General features: G+C 42.1%; 1 protein-coding gene across 2 annotated transcripts in view; it reads right to left on the reverse strand.

Moving 5' to 3' along the window:
- igdcc3 (immunoglobulin superfamily, DCC subclass, member 3) overlaps positions 1–23,075 on the reverse strand; it is a 118,065-nt gene continuing 94,990 nt past the window's right edge. Inside the window, exons 7-14 of one of the 2 annotated variants that reach the window (XM_043677044.2) lie at positions 21,981–22,146; positions 14,080–14,327; positions 11,584–11,748; positions 10,624–10,812; positions 9,821–9,928; positions 7,712–7,850; positions 6,936–7,146; positions 1–5,676 (exon numbers count right to left, since the gene is read on the reverse strand). In XM_043677044.2, the coding sequence (XP_043532979.1) occupies positions 5,467–5,676; positions 6,936–7,146; positions 7,712–7,850; positions 9,821–9,928; positions 10,624–10,812; positions 11,584–11,748; positions 14,080–14,327; positions 21,981–22,146 (1,436 nt within the window). In that variant the 3' untranslated portion in view covers positions 1–5,466. The remainder of the gene's footprint in view (positions 5,677–6,935; positions 7,147–7,711; positions 7,851–9,820; positions 9,929–10,623; positions 10,813–11,583; positions 11,749–14,079; positions 14,328–21,980; positions 22,147–23,075) is intronic. The other variant, XM_087981242.1, reaches the window with a different exon arrangement.

The raw sequence follows: 23,075 nt of genomic DNA on the forward strand, positions 1-23,075 counted from the left end.
GAATTGACTAACACTATTTTATTTTTCGTAATTCTATTTCCACACACTAAACAATCTGATCTACAAAAACAAAAGAATCTGTTATGATACAAAGTCAACAATCATATGATCAGTGGGAATCTGAACATTCACACGAGGAACAATGAGTAAATAGGAGAGGAAAGTGCTTTGAGCTTGGGTAGGGAAGGACCGCACACTCTTGGACCAGCGCCTACATGAGATTTGGTGTTGCTGACATTTTGTAGCTGACACCTCGTGTTCACACAGCCAGGGATGACATTTTGACAGCAGGAGACAATTTCAAAACAAAAAAAACTACATCTGCTTTTCTTTATTTTGCTCTCCAGCATCATACATCAGCAGCCCAGGTCTTTACACCAGTTAGTCGGTATCTTCTTTGTTCTTATAGTGCATGACCTGGGATGCGTGGCCTGCTTCCACACTGTAGGGATCCTACGATTCATATATAATGAATGGAATATTACACCATTATTGTTCTGGGAACTGTATATCATTACATATCAGAAATGTTAATAAGACATTGTTGAAGTTAACTTTGAGATAAGTAGGGATTAAACCCACCACTAGTTGAGCTCCTGCCATTTCACCCCCAACACAGGTAGAATTACCAAACCCATCCTTTTGACAAATCGACATGTGTGTGATATTAGTCACCTTCCCTTGATATCAACAAGATAATTCCCCAACCATCCCACCCAAATCTCTTCCAAATGAATTGACATTGGGATATTTGGTAATCCTTTAAAAAATCAACAAATCAGTTTTTAAGTTCAAGAGGGCATTGATCATAGTCAATCTGTGGTTGAATTTCAAAGAGAGCACTTAGCTCAATGATCCATATAAGAGAAAGGTCGCCTTTAGATGAGGTCCCCAGATTGAAGAAGTGATATAACATGGTGCATTAGTGATGAGGAGATGATCCTCTTGTTGAGACAGCAAAATAGTATTTGTGCTGCAAGACGTTTGGGGAACTGATCCTCCAAAATCAATTAACATTTGTATTTAAAGTAAACAAAAACACTGGAGGTCATTTTCAGCCAACATGCCCAGTCGGAGAGAATTGGGTTCCAGTTGGATGCACATTTTAGACTCTGCTTGTTTTAACGATCTGTTGACTTCAATGGAGTGTAAAATTGTGGGACATCAAACAGAGTCCAAACCAATCCTACTTCTTTTCCTGTGGGTGGGTCAGGTTAAAACTGTCCATAGTAATTCTTCGGCTCTGTTTTTGGTACACGGTATTACGCAGCACCTAAAAGATATCAAACCATACTTTTGCGAAACAGACATGAGTTTAGTGCTTGTCCTTCATGACTGGACACCACAAAGGAAATGTGATGTATTTAATGTAAGAAGAATAAGCTCCAAGATTTTCATTGTGCTGGGCAAATTTGATTTTAGACCAAAAATGACCCATGTTACTAAAGAGGTTTTGTAACAGTATTATCCACATGGTTATTGTTAAATCTATATTCAAGCTAACATTGTGTAGACATTTGTGACTTAAAAATTATAATATATTACTAAAAAATCTAAATCTAAGTACGCTCAAAAACCCCAGCAAATGTGTTTATAATACTGAAAATAAGACATCACATTGGCAGAAACAAACTGTGCATTTCTGAAAAGAATCTTCAGACACATTTCACACACAATCATTATTGTGGCTGCAACAGAGTAATTAGTGTGTAAAAAAATATCATAAACTATCATTAAAAAATTTCATCCCTTTACAGTGAATATGTACCTGATGCAATTTTGTGAGTAGCCAGTTTCTACCTGATCTGTAAACGTTTGCAGTTAAATGCCATCAGATAAACACTCCATGTATTTGCATGGCTGCTGAGTCTGCTATTTTAGGAGAGACATTAGCTCCATTCAAATAACAGAAACAGTCATTTATAAGTTGTAATAATTACCTAGTCTGCTCCTGGTATAATTTAGAAAGCAGCCCCAATCTTAGGATTAAAATGGAAGGAATCCATTTCAAGTAATTTAAATAAAAATTCTCTTAATAAAACTTGCTGGTTTTTTTTCATACACTTTTTTGTGTGGCAAAACATTCTTCAAAATTACCTTGGGTGTAAACTCTCAGATACCAAAGTTTCTACCTATAGTGAAGCTATTTTAAGATGATTTAAATCTTGTTATATACTCTCAATTACAATTTCAGTCCCTTAAGCATCCTGGAGTGTACTGGTGAAGAGCATAAGCTCACTATGGACCACTCAAAAAGGGTGTGTCCAGTGTTTCTTTGTCGACAAGAAAGCAAAATAGGAGAGACTCACTAATAAATACTTCCAATCTAACAGTCTGAAAATACCCTGTCATCGCAAAGCTACCCTGCATTCAGCTACAAAAGAATCGTGAGGATGTTTCCCTGAGATAGCCGTCACCCTGCTGCGTTGTCAAGGAGTGTAAATAAAATCGAACACTATCCACATGTCAACAAACTAGAGCTTGTCACACAGAGTCTGAGAGTGTGAGCACAGCACACTGTGTGTGCAAAAGGTACAGGATGCACACCACGCCATCTCTTCTCCATTCCTGCCCCCCTCATGAACTTGGCACATCCCCATGTCTGGCTTCATTGGTATTCCTTCCTAAATTTTGTCCTTGTACTTTGTTACATTTTCATGGTTGAAACTGTAGCAATGATAATTACCCGTTGCCACTCGTTCCACTTGTAGGGCTCAGCTTTCTAATGTATTTGAAAGAACAGGTCCCATATCTACAGCCTTTCAGTATTGCACTGATACAAGAAGAAAGCAGCTCTCAAAGGCATGACAAACAAAATACAGCTAGCTTGTTGCCATTTACTCTTTCCTCTTCCCCAATGCCAAACCTTTGTCCATCCCAATGTTCAATCAAGACTGAAGATAATGTAGGAGCATGGTAGCTCAGTGGTTAGCACTGCTACCCCTCAGCACCAGGGACCTGAGTTAGATTCCAGCCTCGGGCAACTGTCTATGTGGAGTTTGCACAAATCCCCCCCGTGAGTTTCCTCCAGGTGTTCCGATTTCCTCCCACAGTCCAAAGATGGGCAAGTTAAGTGGATTGGCCGTGGTAAATTGCTCACAGGGATGTGTAGGTAAGGTGGACTGGCCATGGGAAATGCAGGGTTACAGAGATGGGGTGGGAGGCTCTTCAGAGGGTCAGTATAGACTCAATGGGCCAAATGACCTGCTCCACACGACCTGCTCCACACAGTAGGGATTCTTTGATTCACTGAACTCACTAAAAGGATTGGAGAATCATTGGGGCAAATCTCCTTACAATTTAAAAATGTGGAACTTCCAAAGTCCATCATCCAAGATCAAAGGATTTTAATATTTAATGCAATACTCAAAGGCCTAGCTGCAAAACTCTGAGTGAAAGTCAGTGCTTAGCAACCTCATTCTAGTTTGACTGTCAGGTAGGTATTGTTGTTTTGTTCAAAATCTCACATTAAGTGGCTTCATATATTTCTACAATAAGTAAATATGTTGGCAAGTGGAAGCCAGAGTGAGGATGAAAATTAAATCCTGACACTGGTTTGTGTTGGGACAACAGAAAGAAGCAGAGAATAAGCTCAGGAGAAAGATCAGGCGGTTAATACTGAGGTAGATAACTGACTGCCCACCATCTAATTAAACTGCACAATAAGGCTTCACAAAAACTAACAATTTTCACGAGCAAACAGTTGTACAGAAACACGGATATCACAGCAACCCGGGTGAAATCTAGAAACACGGACACTGCAGTCCGTAATGATCACAGTTACCTTGACAGAGTACAGAACAAGGGCAACAAAATATGTGGAAACGTAAGACTGCAAGTTTACAAGATATCCAAAGGTGAAGGAAGTTTAGATTCAGACAAAAGCACTGCTGCATTTTAGACTGTCATTATGGAAGTCAACACAGCCTAGACCAAGATTTCCTTTGTGGAGGGGTTTCTCATAATTCCTTCCTGCCTTTACATCTGTGATTTGTACTTCTCTGTTTCTCTGCACGCTTTGGAGGAATGTTCCAGATACCATTTCTCTTTCCCGAAGGAAGGTTCTTGATATTGTTCCTCTGACCAGGTCGTCCTTGGTGAGATGCTGCTTGATTGAGGAGAGGTTGCCTTTTTTTTTTGCACACCACATTTAAAGTGAGTGCTTCTCATCCATTTCCTTCAATACATAAGAACAATCCAGCCAGGGCTGATGTCAGCCACAAACTTTCCTTTCCAAAGCTATGGATTCTTTTGAATGTTATTGAAATCCTGGGAGGTCTGGCATGAGTCAGGGCTGGGAATGTTTGACTCAAAACACTGGTTACATTGCTGTCCTTCTGTTTTGTGTGTGCTCTGACCTAACGGACACAGTATGAGAGTTACAGCAGGATCTACACAGCAATGTGGTCACTGCTGATCGGAAATTCAGAGCCTTGTTCAATTTTCTTCAAAAGCAGGTCTTTGGTGACGTTCCCAAGTGAGGAACAATGATAAAAAATATTTCTCTAATAAACACTGCAGACAATCAACGCGAATAAACACCTTTGTAAAGTAAAAAATAATGCAAACACATAAGACGTGGCTATATACAGTGTAGCACACGTAAAAGTAACGACCATTAATTCCACGCCTCGGCATTACGCAGACAGGGAGTTTGGTTAAAATCACCACGTACACCAATGGAGGGAAAACAGTCCCACAACATAGAATGGAGTTCTATAAAATTTGAGGTAGAATGTTTCTCTTTATATTTGGAAGTGCTTTCTTTCCTCTTCTTCAGGGAAAATGGCAGATGAGTGAGGTCTTGAGGTAGTACTGCATCTGTACTGACCAAATGCGATTTCACTTTGCAGAAAGGAAGATACCAATTTGAGCAGTTTTCTTAGAAGACATTCAATGCGGCTGAGGTAGTTTTCAATCATCAAACTTTTCTTTGAGTTGTGTTTTTTCTCCCCAAGTCTCATTAGCGTTCTACACGTAGGCCTCAGCAGTCACTTTGTCTGTTGAGGATCCACAACTGAAACGATGGAACTTGTGACCTGAGATGAATACAATGTGAAATTCATCGAATCCCTGCATAGAGAGCCGTTGGGATCTTACTAAACTGATGCTGATAGCTGTTTACATCAAAGAAATGGTTAGAAGGCAAGACTAACATGCAGCCAGCCAACAACATGATGATATGTGTTTGTAAATGGTGAAAATCCGAAGTGAGGGCCTGAAATGCATCCTCATTAGATAAGTTTCATAGATAAACTACACCAGTTGAAGTACCTTCATTACAACATGCCTGAGTTTGTTGAGGATACAAACAGACTTCATTTCCACCAAATCCATAATGCATGAGCTGACCTGAGACTGACAGGCCTAGTGTAGATGCCAGTTGACAGGAAAACGATGAATATCAACATGAGTTCCAGTCACAAGCCTACAGGGAGGCAATGAGACTTGGGTTCCCTCAAAGTTTCACTCTGCGGTGACTGAACTACTGTCTTTTGCTCCTGTGAAGCTGAGCTGATTAACGTTTAGTTCAGGGTGGTCTAAGCAACATTGAACAACAGAGGTTTCAAAGGTAGTGTGCTGTTCTTGAGTCACAACAAACTCATCCAGCGGGAACACAGAGTTCTGGCAGATCAAACTGGGCTGTTCTTCAGTAATGGGGGAGACATTATTAGACTGTTGGGAACAAAGAGAGAAAAACAAGAAAACATAACATTATGCCAAGACATAACTGGAAGTTACTTAGTGACATAATTATTGAAAAGCTTAATGCCCCACTCCTAATTCACCAATAACCTTTGCCTTGAATACAGAGAGGAAAAATGTTTACGGACTGAGCTTTACCGTGCAGTAAGGAACTCAGAACATGGTTTATTTTATGTTTTTTCCATGATTGTGTACTTTCTTGCTGTCTTGATTTATTACACAATCTGTATACCTTGAGTATGTCTAAGTTTCAGGGAGCCAAATTAGTTCCACGGCAAGGCAGATTATTGCTTAAGTTTATTTTAAGTAGTGAGAGTATAGTCAGGGACACAGTGAATCTGTACCACCATGGACACTCCTCCACATGTTTAATCTCCAAAGTGAGACCGATAAACACAGATGAACCTGAAGGAAATCAAGCCTAAAACTCAGGAACTGCACATCTGTCCAAGTGGCCTATATTCCATTATGTAATCTCCAAATGTTGTGGGGTTAGCACATTTCTGGTATGATTGTCATTTATCTTGTGGTGAAAGGATTTACTGAAGTTGATAAAAATCCACTGGACAGTTCATACCAAGTTGTTGAAATATCGCAAACGTCTTTAATTTTGTTCCATGGTGGCATCTGGTGTTAATTCAGAGGAGTTACTGAGGCCAGATGCACATAAAGGGGCACTTTATTGAGTTACAGCCAGTCCATATTTGAACATGGAAACATGCATCATTACAGACCTTTCCATTTCCACAGTAAGACAGCTCCATTTGAAGACATTGCCAAGGCAAGGGCTAAAGATACTGGATACAGCTCAAATCTACTCCTAAGTGACCCTCCAGGAAGGTCCAAGACATTCACATACTGCGAGCAGTCATCTGTGGCAACTGGGCACCTCATGGACATCTGCGTAGATGGTCGGCCCCATCCACATGTTCACAAACTGACTAGTCCCAAAGTCATGAGTGGTGAGTCAGTTTTTATTAATAGGAGGAAGAACCCATGACAATCTGAAGCCCACCTCCCATTAGATCACTGGGACAGCACAGCAGAACAGCAGCAACGAGCTGGAAGAAAGTAATGTTTCTGGGATTTGTACAAACTTCCTCCCCTACATTCTCATGCCTGGTGATCAGGACATTCAGAGTCTTAATCTCATATATCCATCAAAACCCCATGAGTGTTACACGGTAACATTGAATGTCTTGGAGTTGATCCTTGTGAGGAGGTCTTACCTGATTTCCCTTGTGGAGGTGGTCACTAGGACCTGGCGCAGGGAACAGTCGCTCCAGTTCATTAATGTCAGCCATCTTCCTGTTGGCAGCGAACTCCTCCCGACCTCTCTGCGGTCCACCATTCAGAACCAGCCCTTGTGAATTTCTTTGGGCCCTGGATGGAGCCTGAGGGGTGGCCAGACGCTCCTCAACATTTTTACACATTAGCAACCTAGAAAACACAAGTCCCAGAGGGCAGGTTTAGCTCTTAATTCATGAAAATATGGATTCAGTAGAGTTCTTGATAAAAGCAAAACCATTCACTCATATCTGGTACTACACAGATCATTTATATCAAAACTCCCGTAAGTATGTACAGTATAACCTCAATTATTCAAATTTCGGATTATCTGAACAAGATCTCAAGGTCCCAATGCTTGGGTAAACTGTGTTATCCAAACATTCAATTGTCCAAACAAAATGCTCCCCGCCCGTGTCATTCGGATAATCAAAGTTGTCTTGTAGTATGTACATAACAAAAAGGAATGCTGCACATTTGGCTGTTAATGTTAAGACTTCCATGCATGATCATTTGCATCATGAATTATGGCTGGTTTATGCACACAAGCACACAACGCACATGCTTTTGCACATTCGTCCGCAAACACATACATACACATCAGCTTGCCAGTGCTCAATACAATCTCTGTTTCATTAGTATGCTTCAACATTTACACCTTCAATAGTACAAGGACCACAGGAGGCTACTCTCTCAGAACATTCTTTGCAGCACATACCTCCCACGATATCCAAAAACCAGGAATAGAACACAGAAGATAATGCAGGTGACACCGATGTGGGTTCCAATGATGATGCCAGTTGTCGATGTTTTGCTGCTGTGTTCCTCTTTCAAACAGTCACAAGGAGTGTTCAGAACTGTAACACAAAAGGCCTTTCATTAATGATATGAGGAGCCTTCCTGTCTTGCATGAGTGCTCAGCTCCTGTGCTCTCCTGGACAAGACACAAGCAGCAGCTCATTATCCTGATGTGACAATTCTTTCCTCATCTGTGGCTTCCAACCCTTCTCCATAATGCAGCCTTCATCTCGATTTTGTTAATATTGTTATGGTCATTGTCCCTCTCATCCTTTTCTCTGTCATCTGTCTTAAATGCCATATCACATGCTCTTTTGGCTCAGTAACATCAAGACTCAGCCTTGTAACATTTTCAGAAACATTTCACCTTGCTGAGTCTTTCCTTCTTCCAACAATTTACAGATGCACAAAATCTGAGCTATGTGCCCTCTAATCCTTCTTTTCACTTTTCTTCAACCCTATTTTGAGAGACTACATTGCCTTCTTAGAACATAAGAACTCGGGCAGGAGAAGCCACTCAAGCCTACTAGAAGAATACAGCGCAGTACAGGCCATTTCATGTGACCACAACTGACCTCATCTTAGCCTCAACTCTACTTTCCCGCCCACTCTCCGAAACCTTCAACCCATTATGATTAAAAATCTATCTCCTCTTTAAATTTACTCAATGTCCCAGCATCCACCACATCCTAGTGTAGTGAATTCCACAGATTCACCACCCATTAAGAGAAACAATTTCTCCTCATCTCCTCATTTTTCTAAACTCCAGAGAGCACAAACCAAAACTGCTCAATCTCTCTTCATTAGTTAAACCCGTATTTTCTGAAATCAATCTCATGAACCTCCTCTGTATTGCTCCAATGCAACTACATCCCTCCTCAGTAAGGGGACCAAAATTGTACATAATACTCCAGGTGTGGTCTCACTAAAGCCTTGTACAGCTGCAGCAACACTTTCCCACTTTTATATTGTTTTCCTTTTGCAATAAATACCAAAATTCCTTATTACCTGCTGTACATGCAAATTAGGTTTCTGCAATTTATGCACGAGGACACCCAGATCCCTCTGCATCACTGTATCCTGAAGTTGGGGGGGTGGAATCTGCCAACCTTCTCTGGTCTGACTGTCATGTGACTCCAGATCCACAACATCTCTGACTCTTAATTGCCTGCTTCAATTGCCTAAGAAGCCATTCAAATCGAATGTATTTAGAGGTGGTCAACCAATGGTGAACTTTGCACAGTGTCACCCACATCCCATGAAACAAGATCTGATGGGAAGTGTGTTGCTAATTTTAATGAGACACCAATGAGGTGATGTCTGCATCCTAGTTGGAGAGCTTCAGTCTCAATGTTGCATTCTGTTCAGCTGGTTCCTCTTTGATGTTTTCAGCCCCTGAATATTAGAAATTTCATCTGATAGTTGTCGGGTCTAACAGTGAAACAAAGCACTTGTAACATAGGAACACTGGACTCAGCAGATGGTCACTAGCCCTTTGAATCTGGCTTATAAAACTACATTGTCATTGAGGACTTGTGCTGCATAAGTGGAAGCCAGTCTGGTTGCAGGACCCCACATAATTAGTCAGGATAAGGGCTTGGCCTGTTCTTAAGCTTGGCTTAGCCATAGCGTTGGACAGGCAACACTTTTAGATTCACTGCTTTAACTCAATGAATGACATGAAATTGTGTCACTTTCTTTTGTATGCTGTCAATCACGTAAGCCATAAACAGAAATAAGGTCAAGGTCCATTAGATGATACAGAAAGAGATGCCAGCCAGGATATAGGTTCTGACCTTACACAAATAGTGCCATAGACTCCTAAACATTCATCGGTGCTACTAATGTGACTACATCAGCTGGAACAAAGTCCACACAGTCAGTGCTGACCAATCTGATGTTTCAGTAAATTTTACTCCTTGAGAAACATTTGGTTGCTGACTTGCCCCAGCTATAGCCTCAGCAGATCCTTCCCCAATGCAATGCTTTCAAGTTCATGTCCGATTTATTCAGGGCCTGGTGTACTCACCCCCAGATCTTTCAGCAGCACCTTGCAGAGCCACAAAGCGGACTGTGGAATTCCCATCTCCATGACGATTAAATGCGAGAAGCTTCACTTCATAGGCAATCATTGGATCTTGTACAAAAGAAAAATTGGTTTTACAAATGCACTTTCAAAAAAAAAGACGGCTACAATGTAGGAAAGAGAGAGATAGATAGAGGTCATCTCATCAAGTTATTATTTTTGGAAGGTCACTCTAGAACCACTCCTGATGTTATCTGTTGAATACATTTATTAAACCCACACTCCAAGATGGAAAGCCAAATTCAAAGATAAATTCAAAGGACACTGTGGGCTTGAGGGCACACTGACAACGCTAACATCACTTCGCCAATCTGTGCTCCATTCCGGCCTGTCTGGAGCCCAGCGTGACTCAAATTACATGGATGTCTTCAGTTGGGAAGATTAGATTACCTACAGTGTGGAAACAGGCCCTTTGGCCCAACAAGTCCACACCGACCCTCCAAAGAGCAACCCACCCAGACCCATTCCCTTACATTTACCCCTGGCTAATCCATCTAACTCTATGGGCAATTTAGCATGGCCAAATCATCTGACCTGCACATCTTTGAACTGTGAGAGGAAACTGGAGCACCCGGAGGAAACCCGCGGGGAGAATGTGCAAACTCCACACAGACAGTTGCCCGAGGTCTCCAAAATCAATTTAAATTCAAGTACAGATTCAACAAAGCCCCAGGGACGGTTTTTATTCTCCTGATATTAACCCCTGCCTAGCCCTTTACAGGTGATGATCAAAACAGTCCTCTTACCCAACTGAGTTATGTTGTATGATGTCACGTTGCTCGGAAGGAGTACAGGCCCGATGAAGTGTGCTCCATGAATCCTGCGATAATACAACTTGAACCCTTCGAGCTGCCCGAGCTTAGCGCTGGATTCCCATGCTGCCTGAATGGCTGTACTGTTCAAAACTTTAATGAAAAGAGCTGGTACTGCTGGAACTGAAACATCAAAAAGACAGGGTATTGTCAAACATGGCGGCATTTGGTGGTGTGGGCATTGCAAAAAAAATAGTTACCAACTCCTGCCCGTTACCAAACAGCTCATGCATCTCCAAGTCTGTATGTCACTGTACAGCAATCAGGAAGATATCACAGAGATAATCACAAGCAGGCCAGTGTCTCAATCCTGGAAAATGATAATTATTGTTAAGATGATGTTCAAATTCCCAAGTGCTTGGTCATCTTTTCCCTTTGGTTCAAGAGAAAGACCCCAGTGTTGGAAGGAAGCAGCATTTTTACATAATATTGATAAGGCAGTCGGTCTGCATTGCATGGTTTGTTTTCCAACTTGCTCTGAGGAATTTTCTAATGTAATTTTGATACTTCATCACATTTCTCTTCCACACCAAAGCCTTGCTTCCAGTTCAACAATTTTCCACAAATTCCAAGCCTGTCCTTAGTTTTAAAAAACCTGTCCTCAGGTTTTCCAGGGCCTGGCCTGAAAATGGGAAACATTTAATACCTCATCACTTCAATCAGCAGCAACATTAATGAAGCAAGTGAAAATAAGCTCACTCAGGTCTCCTTGTGAACAATCCTAAATTGAATTTAACTACTGTGGATTTAACCTCAGCTTTGAATAGCTGCAATTCCGACATGCCTCAGTAATGCAAAATAAAATATTTCTGTGTCAAAAGGTTAGTGAAACATTCCGAGTTCTACAATGTGTGTCTCAGAGATGATCACATACTCTCGCTCGGTGCTACTTGCCTTCGCCCCGTGTGCTGCAGGTAGCTGGCTCAGATGGCTTGCTGGCACCGCGTGATGTGTAAGCCTTTATATAGAAAGTGTAGCCAGTCGATGGCTGCAGATCAGTTACCACTTGCTGTAAGGTGGTTTTGCTCACAGCCTCCTGGTACTCCATCTCAACTGGGTCTACGAAACCAACAAAGATGATCAGGAAGCACAGCCTGGCAAACTCTGCGCCTTACTCTACATCAGTAATCAGTCAAGAGACAATCAACTTCAACAAGTTAATTGGTCATGCCTAAGTTGGGTCTGAAACATTTGGGGAGAAAGGGCCACTTTCCACAAATTAAAGCCTTTGAAATAAGACTGGAACTTAATGTCATAATCAGAAAACCTGCAGTCTGTTGGTAGGCAAGGTCTGGCACGTCTCATAGCTGATAGCACCAAATCAAGATGCACTACAATAACGTAGAAAGACAGCAATTATCCAAGAGATTTACAAGCAAGCATCCAGTCTAACAACTTTCTCAACCTGTTCTAGGAAATAGGAACTACAGAATGCCTTAGGACATGATATAACTGAACTTCAAACAGACATTTAGCAAAGATCCTACAAAGAAAATACTAGCAGTAAACCTTAGGACTCATTAAGATATGACACGAAGTGTTGGAAACCAAACTGCTTTCATCTAAAAGGGAGTAAATACTGAGAGAGGTAACCCAGTATTGACTTCACCACTGTTCCTTATTGACACAGTGACCCAGGTTCAGAAATTCAATCAAACGGGGAAATCTGCTGATGATACCAGAACTTTTGTTTTGGTGGGGGATACTGTTAAGGGAAAGTGAAGTGACAAGAGGCAGTGCTAGAAACTACAGAATGTATGTGTCAAACACATGTGTGCAATGCAACAACAGAGCAAATGTAATGTGGGCAGTAGATGCATAACGGAAGGAAAAAAATTAAGCAAGCTACATATTCTAAAAATGATTTAAATATTGAAGAGAAACCAGAACTAGCCTGGTGATAGGGAAACTTTAACCCGTCTGGTCAAACAAACCGAGACGTGAATGTCTTTTCCTCACTTGTAAATATTTTGCAGTTTCTAATTTCAGAACAGAACAACTCTTTTGGTTTGTATAGTTCACCCTGAAGAATAAGGGTTGCAAAGGATTTTACTAGTTATATTACGCACTCCACAGACAGCTTAGTGCAGAATATACCTTAACCTGAAGGCAGAGGTTTGGTCAGTTACAAAAACAAATAAATTGGGACCTAGAGACACTGATTTTAAAAATATCAATGGACAGGACTTTTATGCAGAAGTCTTTGATACTGAGGAGTTGGATGAGTCCTTCCCTGTGGACAGAATATACAGATGTTGCACAGGGACACCACAACTGCCTGATCCCCCTTTAAGCCAGAAACCATGCTGATTTGGAAATTTATCACCAACGCTTTACTGTCACTGGTTAAAACCTTGAAACTCTAACAGTACTGTGGATGTTTTTAAGATACACGACATTTTAGAGAAATCATAGATGGTTGAGATATTCTGATTGGTGAAAGCCTAGTGGTATTTAGCAGACATTAATCCAGAGACCCAGGTAGTGTTCTGGGGACCTGCGTTCAAACCCAGGTCCCCAGAATAAATGCTGGCCAAGCCAACAATATCCTTGTCCCAGGAATGAATAAAAATCAATGTGGACTGCAGTGGTTCAAGAAGGCAAATCATCACCAACATTGTCTTTAAGCTGAGCAGCTGTGTGCATGCCACATTAAAGTTCCACGCACGGCCATTGGTGTTGGCACACCTGCCGGGGCACTGACTTCAGGTTCCGGATGTGGCTGCCATGCATGGGCCTCAGCCAGTAAGAAAAGTGGGGTGGGCCCAGTGGTTAGCACTGCAGCCTCACAGCTCTAGGGACCTGGTTCGATTTCAGCCTTGGGTGACTGTCTGTGTGGAGTTTGCACGTTCTCCCTGTATCTGTGTGGGTTGCCTCTAGGCGCTCCGGTTTCGTCCCCCAGTCGAAAGATATGCAGGTCAGGTGAATTGGGGTTGTTCAGGGAAGCTAGGTGTATTAATCAGGAGAAAGCCATAGTAACAGGGTAGGGGAAGGGGTCTGGGTAGGATACCCTTCGGAAAGTCGGAGTGGATTTGTTGGGCCAAATGACCTGTTTCCACACTGTAGGGATTCTATGAAAATTAGAGGGAACACTGCTCACCACTACCTTCCCAAGGACAAACTGGGATGGATAACAAATTCTGGCCTAGCCAGGGATGCCCACATCCAAGAAAAATAAACAACATTTGGGAAAATTGGAAAAGCGTGTGATAAGTTTATTTTGAAACTATTCAGAAATGATTAATGAACTGTCTTGCAATGATTGTGCACAGAAGATTTGCTGGATATACCAATACATTTTGCATTGGTTATGCCTCCCCATGGCATTGCTACATAAACTGAGTAACTGAATCAAATGGGTAATGTAAAAGCAGGGACTCAGTCGCCTACCTGCAGTCTTTCTGATGTGCAACACGTAGCCAATAATGTCCCGCGTATTCTCAGACGGTTCAGTCCAGGACACCTGAATGGCTGTCGCAGACAGAGCTGTAGCTTTCACTTCCCGGGGGGGTCCTGGAAGCCCCTCTGCCCACAGCACGGTTAACCGTGCACTGGCCTGGGTCGATCCTGCGTCATTCTCAGCAATACATTGATAGATTGCTTCATCTTCCGGAGAAATTCCATTTATTGTAAGCGTACTAGGAAAAGAAAGAAAATCACATCAAAGTGCATCATACAACCTGCAAACCAAAACAGAGCCTTGATCAATTTCCCTCTTTTGTCCTTTAATTCTTTCCCTGCTGCTCTTGAAGATGTTTATTCTTTATGTACAGTTCCATTGGCACCAACCAACCTTGTGCAATTATTTATCTTGTGTGAGCCTTCAGACTGAATGCTGCAGTCTATTCGTCCAATGCTAGGGGAATCTTTATTAGCAGCCCCATTGAAAAGCAAATTGTTGTTGGGGAAATCCTGGCCAATTTAAAGTAGGGCTGCTAAAGGCAACTGTGAAGGCCCTACTATCAGTGCAGTCAGCTAATACAACACAGAGCAGGGAGAGATATCAAGAGTTTCATTGGAATGCATCTTAAACATTGAGGCCATGTTTCCAGATTAGAGGCCAAGGGATTGGATGATTATTGGGAGAGAAACCTATACTGGAAGTGGAATCACATAAGGAGAATCCCAGAGATGGATAGTGGTGGAGAGGCATTAGAACTGGTAAAATAGTTAAGATGTAGGTGCGGAGGTAGGCAAATCAGTCCATCTTGTGTGCTCCAGTGACAACCCTCAACTCTATTTTCCTGCCTTTTTCCTATGCTCCCAGATTCCCTTACTGATTACAAATCTATCTCAGCCTTGAATATTCTTCATGACTCTGGTTGGCATGCCCCTGCAGTAAAGAATTCCACAGATTTATCACCCACTGATAGAAGAAATCCCTCATCTTAACTCAAGGAATTCTTAACTTGGTGACCCCTTACTCTGAGATTATGTCCTCTTTGGGGTCTGGCTCTTCCAAAAGGGGATACAGCCTCTGCACATCTACCCAGTGAAGCTCTCTAAGAATCTTTCTTAATGCTTCAATAAGGTCACCTCTCATTCTTCTCAACTCCAACAAGTGCAAGTCCATCTTACACAACCTCATAAAGCAATTCCTCTATAACCAGGATCAACTGAGTGAACATTCTCTGGACTGCCTCCACGTCAGCACATCTTTCCTTAAATAAGGGGACCTAAACTGTTCATAATCATCGAGGTAATGCCAGGTTTTAGCCATACTTCCCTATTGTTAATACTCCAATCCCTTTGAAATAAAGACCAACATTCCATTTGACTTACCCACTGAACTCTGGATGCCAGAGGTAGGGACACGACCAGTATACCACAATCCTCTATCAATGCTAACAGACTATCTCCAATACCATTCACTCGTACCTGATTAACCAGCAACATGTGCAGCACAGTCTGTTCTAATATAACGCGAAAGCTCTGTTCTCATGCGATCTCGCATTATAAGAAAAGCGAACATTAGCCATTGCATTTAAACTACTGGAGCCGGAATCGTATTATAGCCAACACAGGCAAGAAAAGTTCGTATTCTACAAATAACGGACTAAATTCTTCAATTGCATTAAAGCCAATTCGCACCTTAGAAACATGCATTCTCGCAGAACTGACTTTACCTTATCAAATATCTTTTGGTTTGGGCTATGGGTGAGGCAATAAACTGGAGAGATTCAAACTTGAAGTAGCCAGCAATGAATACCTACATTCCTCATCAAGATTTCTTCAGATACCAATCGAGGTCAAACATCATGAATCATTTTTCACTGGGCGGAAGGGGACAGTTTGAGAGAGTGGCTGAGGGCTTTGACAGCCAAACTGAGATATTTCACAAGCACCAAGCATGTGAGAATATTCTTAATATACTTCAGTATGTGTTGCGAGTCAGAGCCTGTCCGATTCAGGAGCCTGTGAGATTCCACAATGCTCAGTAAATTGTGAGTGCCATTTCCGTTGTCCAGGAAGAACTCCCCCACACAACACTGCAAGAACTGATGGAATAGTGAGAGCCCTTTACCGCATTTACAGACTGGTTTATTTCTGGAAGCTAATGGGTTGGGTTAATCTGTGATTTATAACAGACAATAAGTGCAGCTTTATTTAAAGCAATCTTTAGCAGAGTATTCTGACTCTGACATAGACCCTCATCTTGGTAAATAAATAAGGTGCACTCCAGGTGTTTATGCTGAGGCCAAACTCTGCAAATGGGTGTTATCTGAAAAGTTAAAGTGCTTTGCAGAACTTACTTTTGGAGAAGACTATGAGTGTGCAGCTGAACTGTCAGGAGACAGATCTAACTGATTGAGCCCACAGTTTTGACTGCGACTTTTAATCAGGATTATTAGAATGGTGTCTCACTGTTCAATATCCTCTTTGCCAGTATTTTTCACTGGAGTGGAAGCACTGGCACAGACTAGAGTATTGTTCCATGGGTGTGGGCAACTAACAGATACTTCACTCACATCCTTTGAGGTGACAATGTAATGGCGGACTCCAGAGAGTACAAAACTCAAGCACGGTTCTTCCTTCTCTGATGCCAACAAAAGCACACTTCCTAATAGGGAATACTAGCTAATGCCTGGGAGGTGGAACTATGGCTAATGTCTCTCTCTGACATCCTGAAGCCAAGTGTACCGCTGTAACTGCTACCCGTTGGATTTTCTTCTTCCACCTTCCCACTGAAAACACAATTTGTTCTGTGATTTGGTGAACAGGAGTCATACGAGCTGGCCTGTACTGCACCAATGACAACTACAGCTGAGTAAGAGACAAAATGTGAGGTCTATTTGATATTGTCAGCCTTGGGAAAAGGAGGATCTCGGAACAGTAAATGCCACTGTCTGCCTCTGTGAAAGTGGGAAGATTATCATGCTGGAACACTATAATGCCACCAATTCCTGTTCACATGTGAATCTTCCACTAAAGTACCATCAGTAGAATGGGAGACCCAGCTGTGGTAATCCAAAGGGGGGGGGGGGGGTCAGTGTCTCAGAAACATCCAAAATTCTTTTATCTGACATTAATGGTGATTTTGTTTTACATTAAGAGAGCAGAAATTAAAAGTACCACATCTAAGGCAAACAGCTACCGAAAAGAAAATCCCTCCCCAGATACTTAACAATTGCTGACAGAACTGGATCCTGAATTCAACAGAAATCTGCATTACTTTATAAACGAAAATCCAAACTCAATTGTGTCACTTGTAAAATTAATCTTAAATCCAAATAACACACACCAGACATTGATTGTAAAACAACTCTAAGAATATTAATGAAAGCTCTTGTCAGATCACTTCAGTTTACAATTGAGAAGCTTCCGTGCTAGCCTATAATATGAAAGGTATGTGTAGGCCCCTCTCCCAACAAACTTAATAGACGTGAACATTTCATTGTGTGGAGTGGACACGTGTTCGTCACTGCACACTTCAATCAGGGCATCCACATTCAAATGAAAGGCATTTTACTTTGAAATAGAAAGGTCTGCCTGTATGCAGAGGCTTCCTGGAGCTCCGGGAGTTTCCCATTGAAAGCTTCATCCTGATGGGATTAATAAACTCCAGTGAGACAAGAGATCAAAGAGACTCCTTTAACGTCCATTGTCAGTGTCCTCCCTCCCCGCTCCTGGGTTAGATATTGAATCAGTGAATCAGCTCACTACTTTCCATCTGAAGACAGCCATTTCCTCTCTTCACTGGGGAGGCCTATCTATGCGTGAGACACAGCTCTTGAACCATCCTGTGATGTAAAAACGTAAAAAGAATTCCTTTCCTTTTATCAGACTTCATGATTTGTTGGGGAGGTGGGGGGGGTTTACCGTGGGGTCACAGCACGCTGGTGGCAAGGTATTGAGCTGAGGGGTTGTGTGCTTTTTCTTCAGGGCAGCTTCACTCAGGGCAGCTGAATTTCAGCAAGGGAGTTTCTGTAAGCTTAAAATACACAAAACCCTTACAGAGGCTCAACAATCTTGATGCAGGAAGCATCCTTCCACTGCTGGGAGCTCGAGTGGGTTCTAAAATAAGAGAGACACACTCTCACAATGTTTATGGTAAGATATAGATAGACTCTTCATTACCAAGGAGATAAAAGGTTATTGAAGGGATGCAGAAATGTAGAGTTGGACTTAAAAGAGAGCCTAGTGAATGATGGGCCCAAGGGCCGAATGGCTTACACTTGTACCTTGTTTGTATGCTTGTAGAATAAGTGGGAGGCCATTTAAGATTGAGAAGAGAAAGAACTTCTTCACTGAATCTTCATGGCTAGTGAATCTTTAGAATTCTCTACTCCAGTGGTTTATTCCTCAAGTACATCCATCATACAAGGTGCCACAAAGGGGGTTACTGAGTAGTATAAGGGCCCATGATGTTAGAGGCAAGGTGCTAGCATTGATAGAAGCTTGGCTGTCTGGCAGAAAGCAGAGAGTGGGGATAAAAAGGTCCTTCTCAGGATGGCAGCCGGTGACAAGTGGTGTTCCACAAGGCTGAGTGTTGCGGCCACAACTTTTCACTTTACACATTAACAATCTAGATGAAGGAAGTGAGGGTATTGTGGCTAAGTTTGCAGATGATATAAAGATAGGTAGAGAGACAGGGAACATTGAAGAGGCGGGGAGGCTGCAGAAGGATTTGCACAGGTGAGGAGAGTGGGGAAAGAGGTGGCAGATGGAGTACCATGTCAGAATGTGTGAGGTCATGCACTTTGGTAGAAAGAATAGAGGCATGGACTATTTTCTAAATGGGCAGAAAATTCAGAAGTCTGAAGTGCAAAGAGACTTGGGAGTTCTAGTCCAGGATTCTCTGAAGGTAAACTTGTAGGTTGAGCCAGTAGTTAGGGAAGCAAATGCAATGAGGACACTTATTTTGAGAGGACTTGAATATAAAAGCAGGGATGTATTTCCGTGGCTCCATAAGGCTCTGGTCAGACCACATTTGGAGTATTGTGCACAATTTTGTGCACCATATCTCAGGAAGGATGCACTGACCTTGGACCGTGTTCAGAGGAGGTTCATGAGAACGTCACCAGGAATGAAAAGCTTAACAAATGAGGAACGTTTGAGGACTCTGGGTCTATACTTAATGGAGTTTAGAAGGATGAGGAGGATCTAATTGAAACATACAGAATACTGAATGGCCTGGACAGAGTGGATGTTAGGAAGATGTTTCCATTGGTAGGAGAGACCCGGGTGCACAGCCTTAGAATAAAGAGAAGACGTTTTAGACTGGAGATAAGGAAGGACGTCTTCAGCCAGAGAGAGAGGTGAATCTATGGAATTCATTGCCACAGAAGGCTGTGGAGGCCAGGTCATTGAGTATATTTAAGACTGAGATAGACAGGTTCTTGATTGTCAAGGGGATCACGTTTTATGAGGAAAAAGTGGGAGAATGGGGTTGGGAAATGTATAAACCACGATTGAATGGCAGAGCAGACTCAATAGGCTGAATGGCCTAATTTCTGCTCCTATATCTTATGGTGTGATGGGTGGGTAGATGTCCAGGTATGAAAGATATCATACGGGGATAGGGCTGGAAAATGCCCTTGAGGTAGAAGATCAGCTGTTGAATGTCAGAGAAGGCTCAAGGCATGGAGTGGTCTGTCCTTGCCTCTGTTTCTGATGTTCCTACCAGGCTCTAGGCCCCCTGAATGTTTCAGGCCCACTGTCCTGGGGGGCTTTTGTTTTTAACTTGCCCAGTATGGCAGCTGGTGAACTTCCAGAATTAGTAAGTGCCTGCAGGACCTGCCATCAAACTAAACACGCAGCTGCACACGCTGTACCTAAACCCATCACATTTCTAGGACATTGTACTCAGTGTTGGTTTAATCGATTCAACGCTAGATATTGAGAGCAAACTCTTGACAGCTATAGCATTTATCATCCTTTGGAATAAGAATGCCGAGCTGAAATAGCCACTACATTTAGAATTGCTTCCTTTTAAATTCTCATTAAGGCTCAGTGCCATTTGCACCTCACTGGGAAATGTAGCAAGGATAGAGAGTGTCTGACTGTTTCCTGTAATTTACATCAAATGCCTGTGAAGGGTTTGTGTCCAATAAAATGGACCGACAGCTGCCGAGGGAAAGTCAATGCAGGGCTAGTGCCAGCACACATTCACACCAAAGTGAGAGATACATATATATTCATATACAAGAGGTTCCAATCTATTGAAAGAAAAACATTCAAAGGCTCTTAGCTTGCACACAAGGCAATCAGCATGACTGATTATCAGAAGGTCGTAAGGCCAGGCCAGTGATGTGTCTTTCCCCAGACAAAAGAACCACAGCACAGAGGGCTGAGACACGAGAAGCAAGAGGGATTCAAACTCAAAAGGCATTGCTCTGGGACTGGAAAACAAAATAAAATTGGGGACTTTAAATGAAGGGGCTTTAGCTTGAGTTGGGAAGACTGGCCTCGAATCCCACAGGAGAGTTTCCCCATCAGGCACTGTCAAAGTACACATCATTGGAACAGAAAATAAATCAATCAATTGATTGATTGCAACAGAATCAGAGAAACAGTCAAGAGTTGGCGTTTACCTTGCAGATGATTCGGGAATGACTTCCCATACTTTACCCCCTCCATCCCACCTTCCAATATCAGTCGGAAGAAAATCCAGAGAATCCTGCTTCGAATAGCAGGATTGGGAGAAGGATATCTTTCCAGAATTAAATAGTGTTCGTTGCATGACTTACAAAATGCACGCACATGTGACAGAGATCGAAGGGACTGTGAACCTTTCAGATTAGTGAAATATCTCTTAACCCTGGGGAGTACTGGACCTCTTGGCCTCCCCTAGTCTTTAGGAGAAGGGATTGTGGGTAAAACTATACAAATTAAAAACCAACAAAACTGCCAACTCCATCTTGACCTGGAATCACCCTGATTTACCAGAGCACAGGAGGTACCGATGACAGAACTAATCAAAGTAGTCCAACAATTAGCTGCAATGTCCCTGTGACCCATTCACTCAGCTGCTATCTTGTTTAGCCTGCTCTTCTGATTAGGTGCTTTAATCGTCTTAATTTACGGACAGTGGGTGTGGAAACACAATCAGCACCAACAATGCTTTTACCCTGAATACTAAAATCAGTCCCTTGTGGATTGAATTGTAACTGAGAAAACATACTTGTTTTGAAGAATAACAATAAGAATAACATTTAAAATTACATCAAGCAGGTTAAATATTTTGGTGATTAAGAATAATAAATGGTTTAAGACATATAGTCAGGGTGTAAAAATAATAGACGGAAAAAATAGCTTTTGAGGATCAAGTATCTAGTGCAAAACAGAGGAATTGGAATGTTCTTTTGCATGAACACAAGATGTTAAGTTGCAGAGGTGCAGCAAGTAACTAAAAAGGCAAATGGAATTTTCATCTTTATTGCTGGGGGATTGAAGTTTGAAGACAGGTAAGTTTTGTTAGAATTTTACAGTGTGTTGGTCAGGTTGCACCTGGAGTACTCTGTACAGTGTTGGTCCCTGTATTTAAAAAGATATGTGACATTGGAGATCGCTCAAAAGAGATTCATTGGACATATTCCTGGGATGGAGGGGTTGATTTATCAAGAATGTTAGAACAGGTTTGACCTTCATTCATTAGAGTTGAGAAGAATGATTTTATTAAAACACGCCAGATTCTGAAGGAGCTTTCCAGGGTAGATATTGAGGAGATGTTTCTAATAGTGGGCAATTAAAACAAACAAGGGGGCATAGCTACAGAATAAGGGGCATTCCTGAAATCAATCTTTAAGTAACAGGTTGTGAATGGCATACTGCTTTCGGCTGGCACTCACTTGTTGTTGTTTTTCAGTTTGATGTGTCCGCTGGGGGCGAGGATTTCCCCGTTTTTCAGCCAAGTAAGTTGTGGGATTGGCTCTCCCTGAGCCAGGCAGTTGAAAATGGCTGTGGTTCCAACTGGCCTGGATATGGACTGTGGGTACTGTACAAACTCTGCAGGTGCTGGAATACAAAACAGGAAGAGGTATCTCAGCTTACTAGATCAACAGGTAAAACACCGCAAAACGTACAGTTTGCACAAATATTGTTCAGCTCCACTAATGTCTCGGCTCAACTGCTGCTTAAATCCTCATCCACATTCATGTTACCTTCAGATGTTCCCATGATCTCCCACCTCTCCAAGAGTTATTCCAATACCCTGAAGACCATATTCTACATTGCACCATGACTCACAAATCTATTGTTCCTGTGCTCACTGACCTGCATTGTCTCCTAGTTTGGTTGGAAATCCTTCCATGGTCTCACCTCTCCTGTCTCTGTCACCTCCTCCGTTCCCTACAAGCCAGTGAGAACCCAAAAGCTTTCCCAATTCTGAACCCTCTACATCCTTTACCCCACCAATCATGGCCTTTCTTTCAGCCATCTAGGCATTAAAGCTGCAGAATTCCCTACCCAACCTCTCCATTCTGTACTCCTCTTTCCACCTTTAAAAGACCTGACTCTTTGGCCGATTTTTTAATCTATCTATCCGAACAACTCCTTCTTTGGCCCAGTGTTACTTCTGGTCTGATTATGTCCTGCGGAATGCCTTAGGACTGTTCATTTTGTCATAGATATTATATAAAAGCAAATTGTTACTGCAGCATCTGGTAATGGGAGCTCAGTGGCACCGTGTAAATTAAGAACATTAGTGTTGCCATCCAGACTTAATTCTCACCATTCTTCTCATTTTCCATCATGTACTGAGAAAATCTACTTTCCTCCTCCAATTATGTTCATACTCGACATTCCTTGACCCGTCAAATAGAACAAAGGGAAGGTTTGGAAGGGTATTTTCTGAGTGTGCTTATAACTCCTGAGGAGACTGACAGCTTTTAAAACAAAGCACTCCCTACTGAACTATTAGAAAGAAAACTGATATATCACGATAT

The sequence above is a fragment of the Chiloscyllium plagiosum genome, unplaced genomic scaffold (assembly GCF_037043375.1).
Source record: "Chiloscyllium plagiosum isolate Xiang-an unplaced genomic scaffold, Cpla_swu_hap1 HiC_scaffold_39, whole genome shotgun sequence".
Classification (NCBI taxonomy): domain Eukaryota; kingdom Metazoa; phylum Chordata; class Chondrichthyes; order Orectolobiformes; family Hemiscylliidae; genus Chiloscyllium; species Chiloscyllium plagiosum.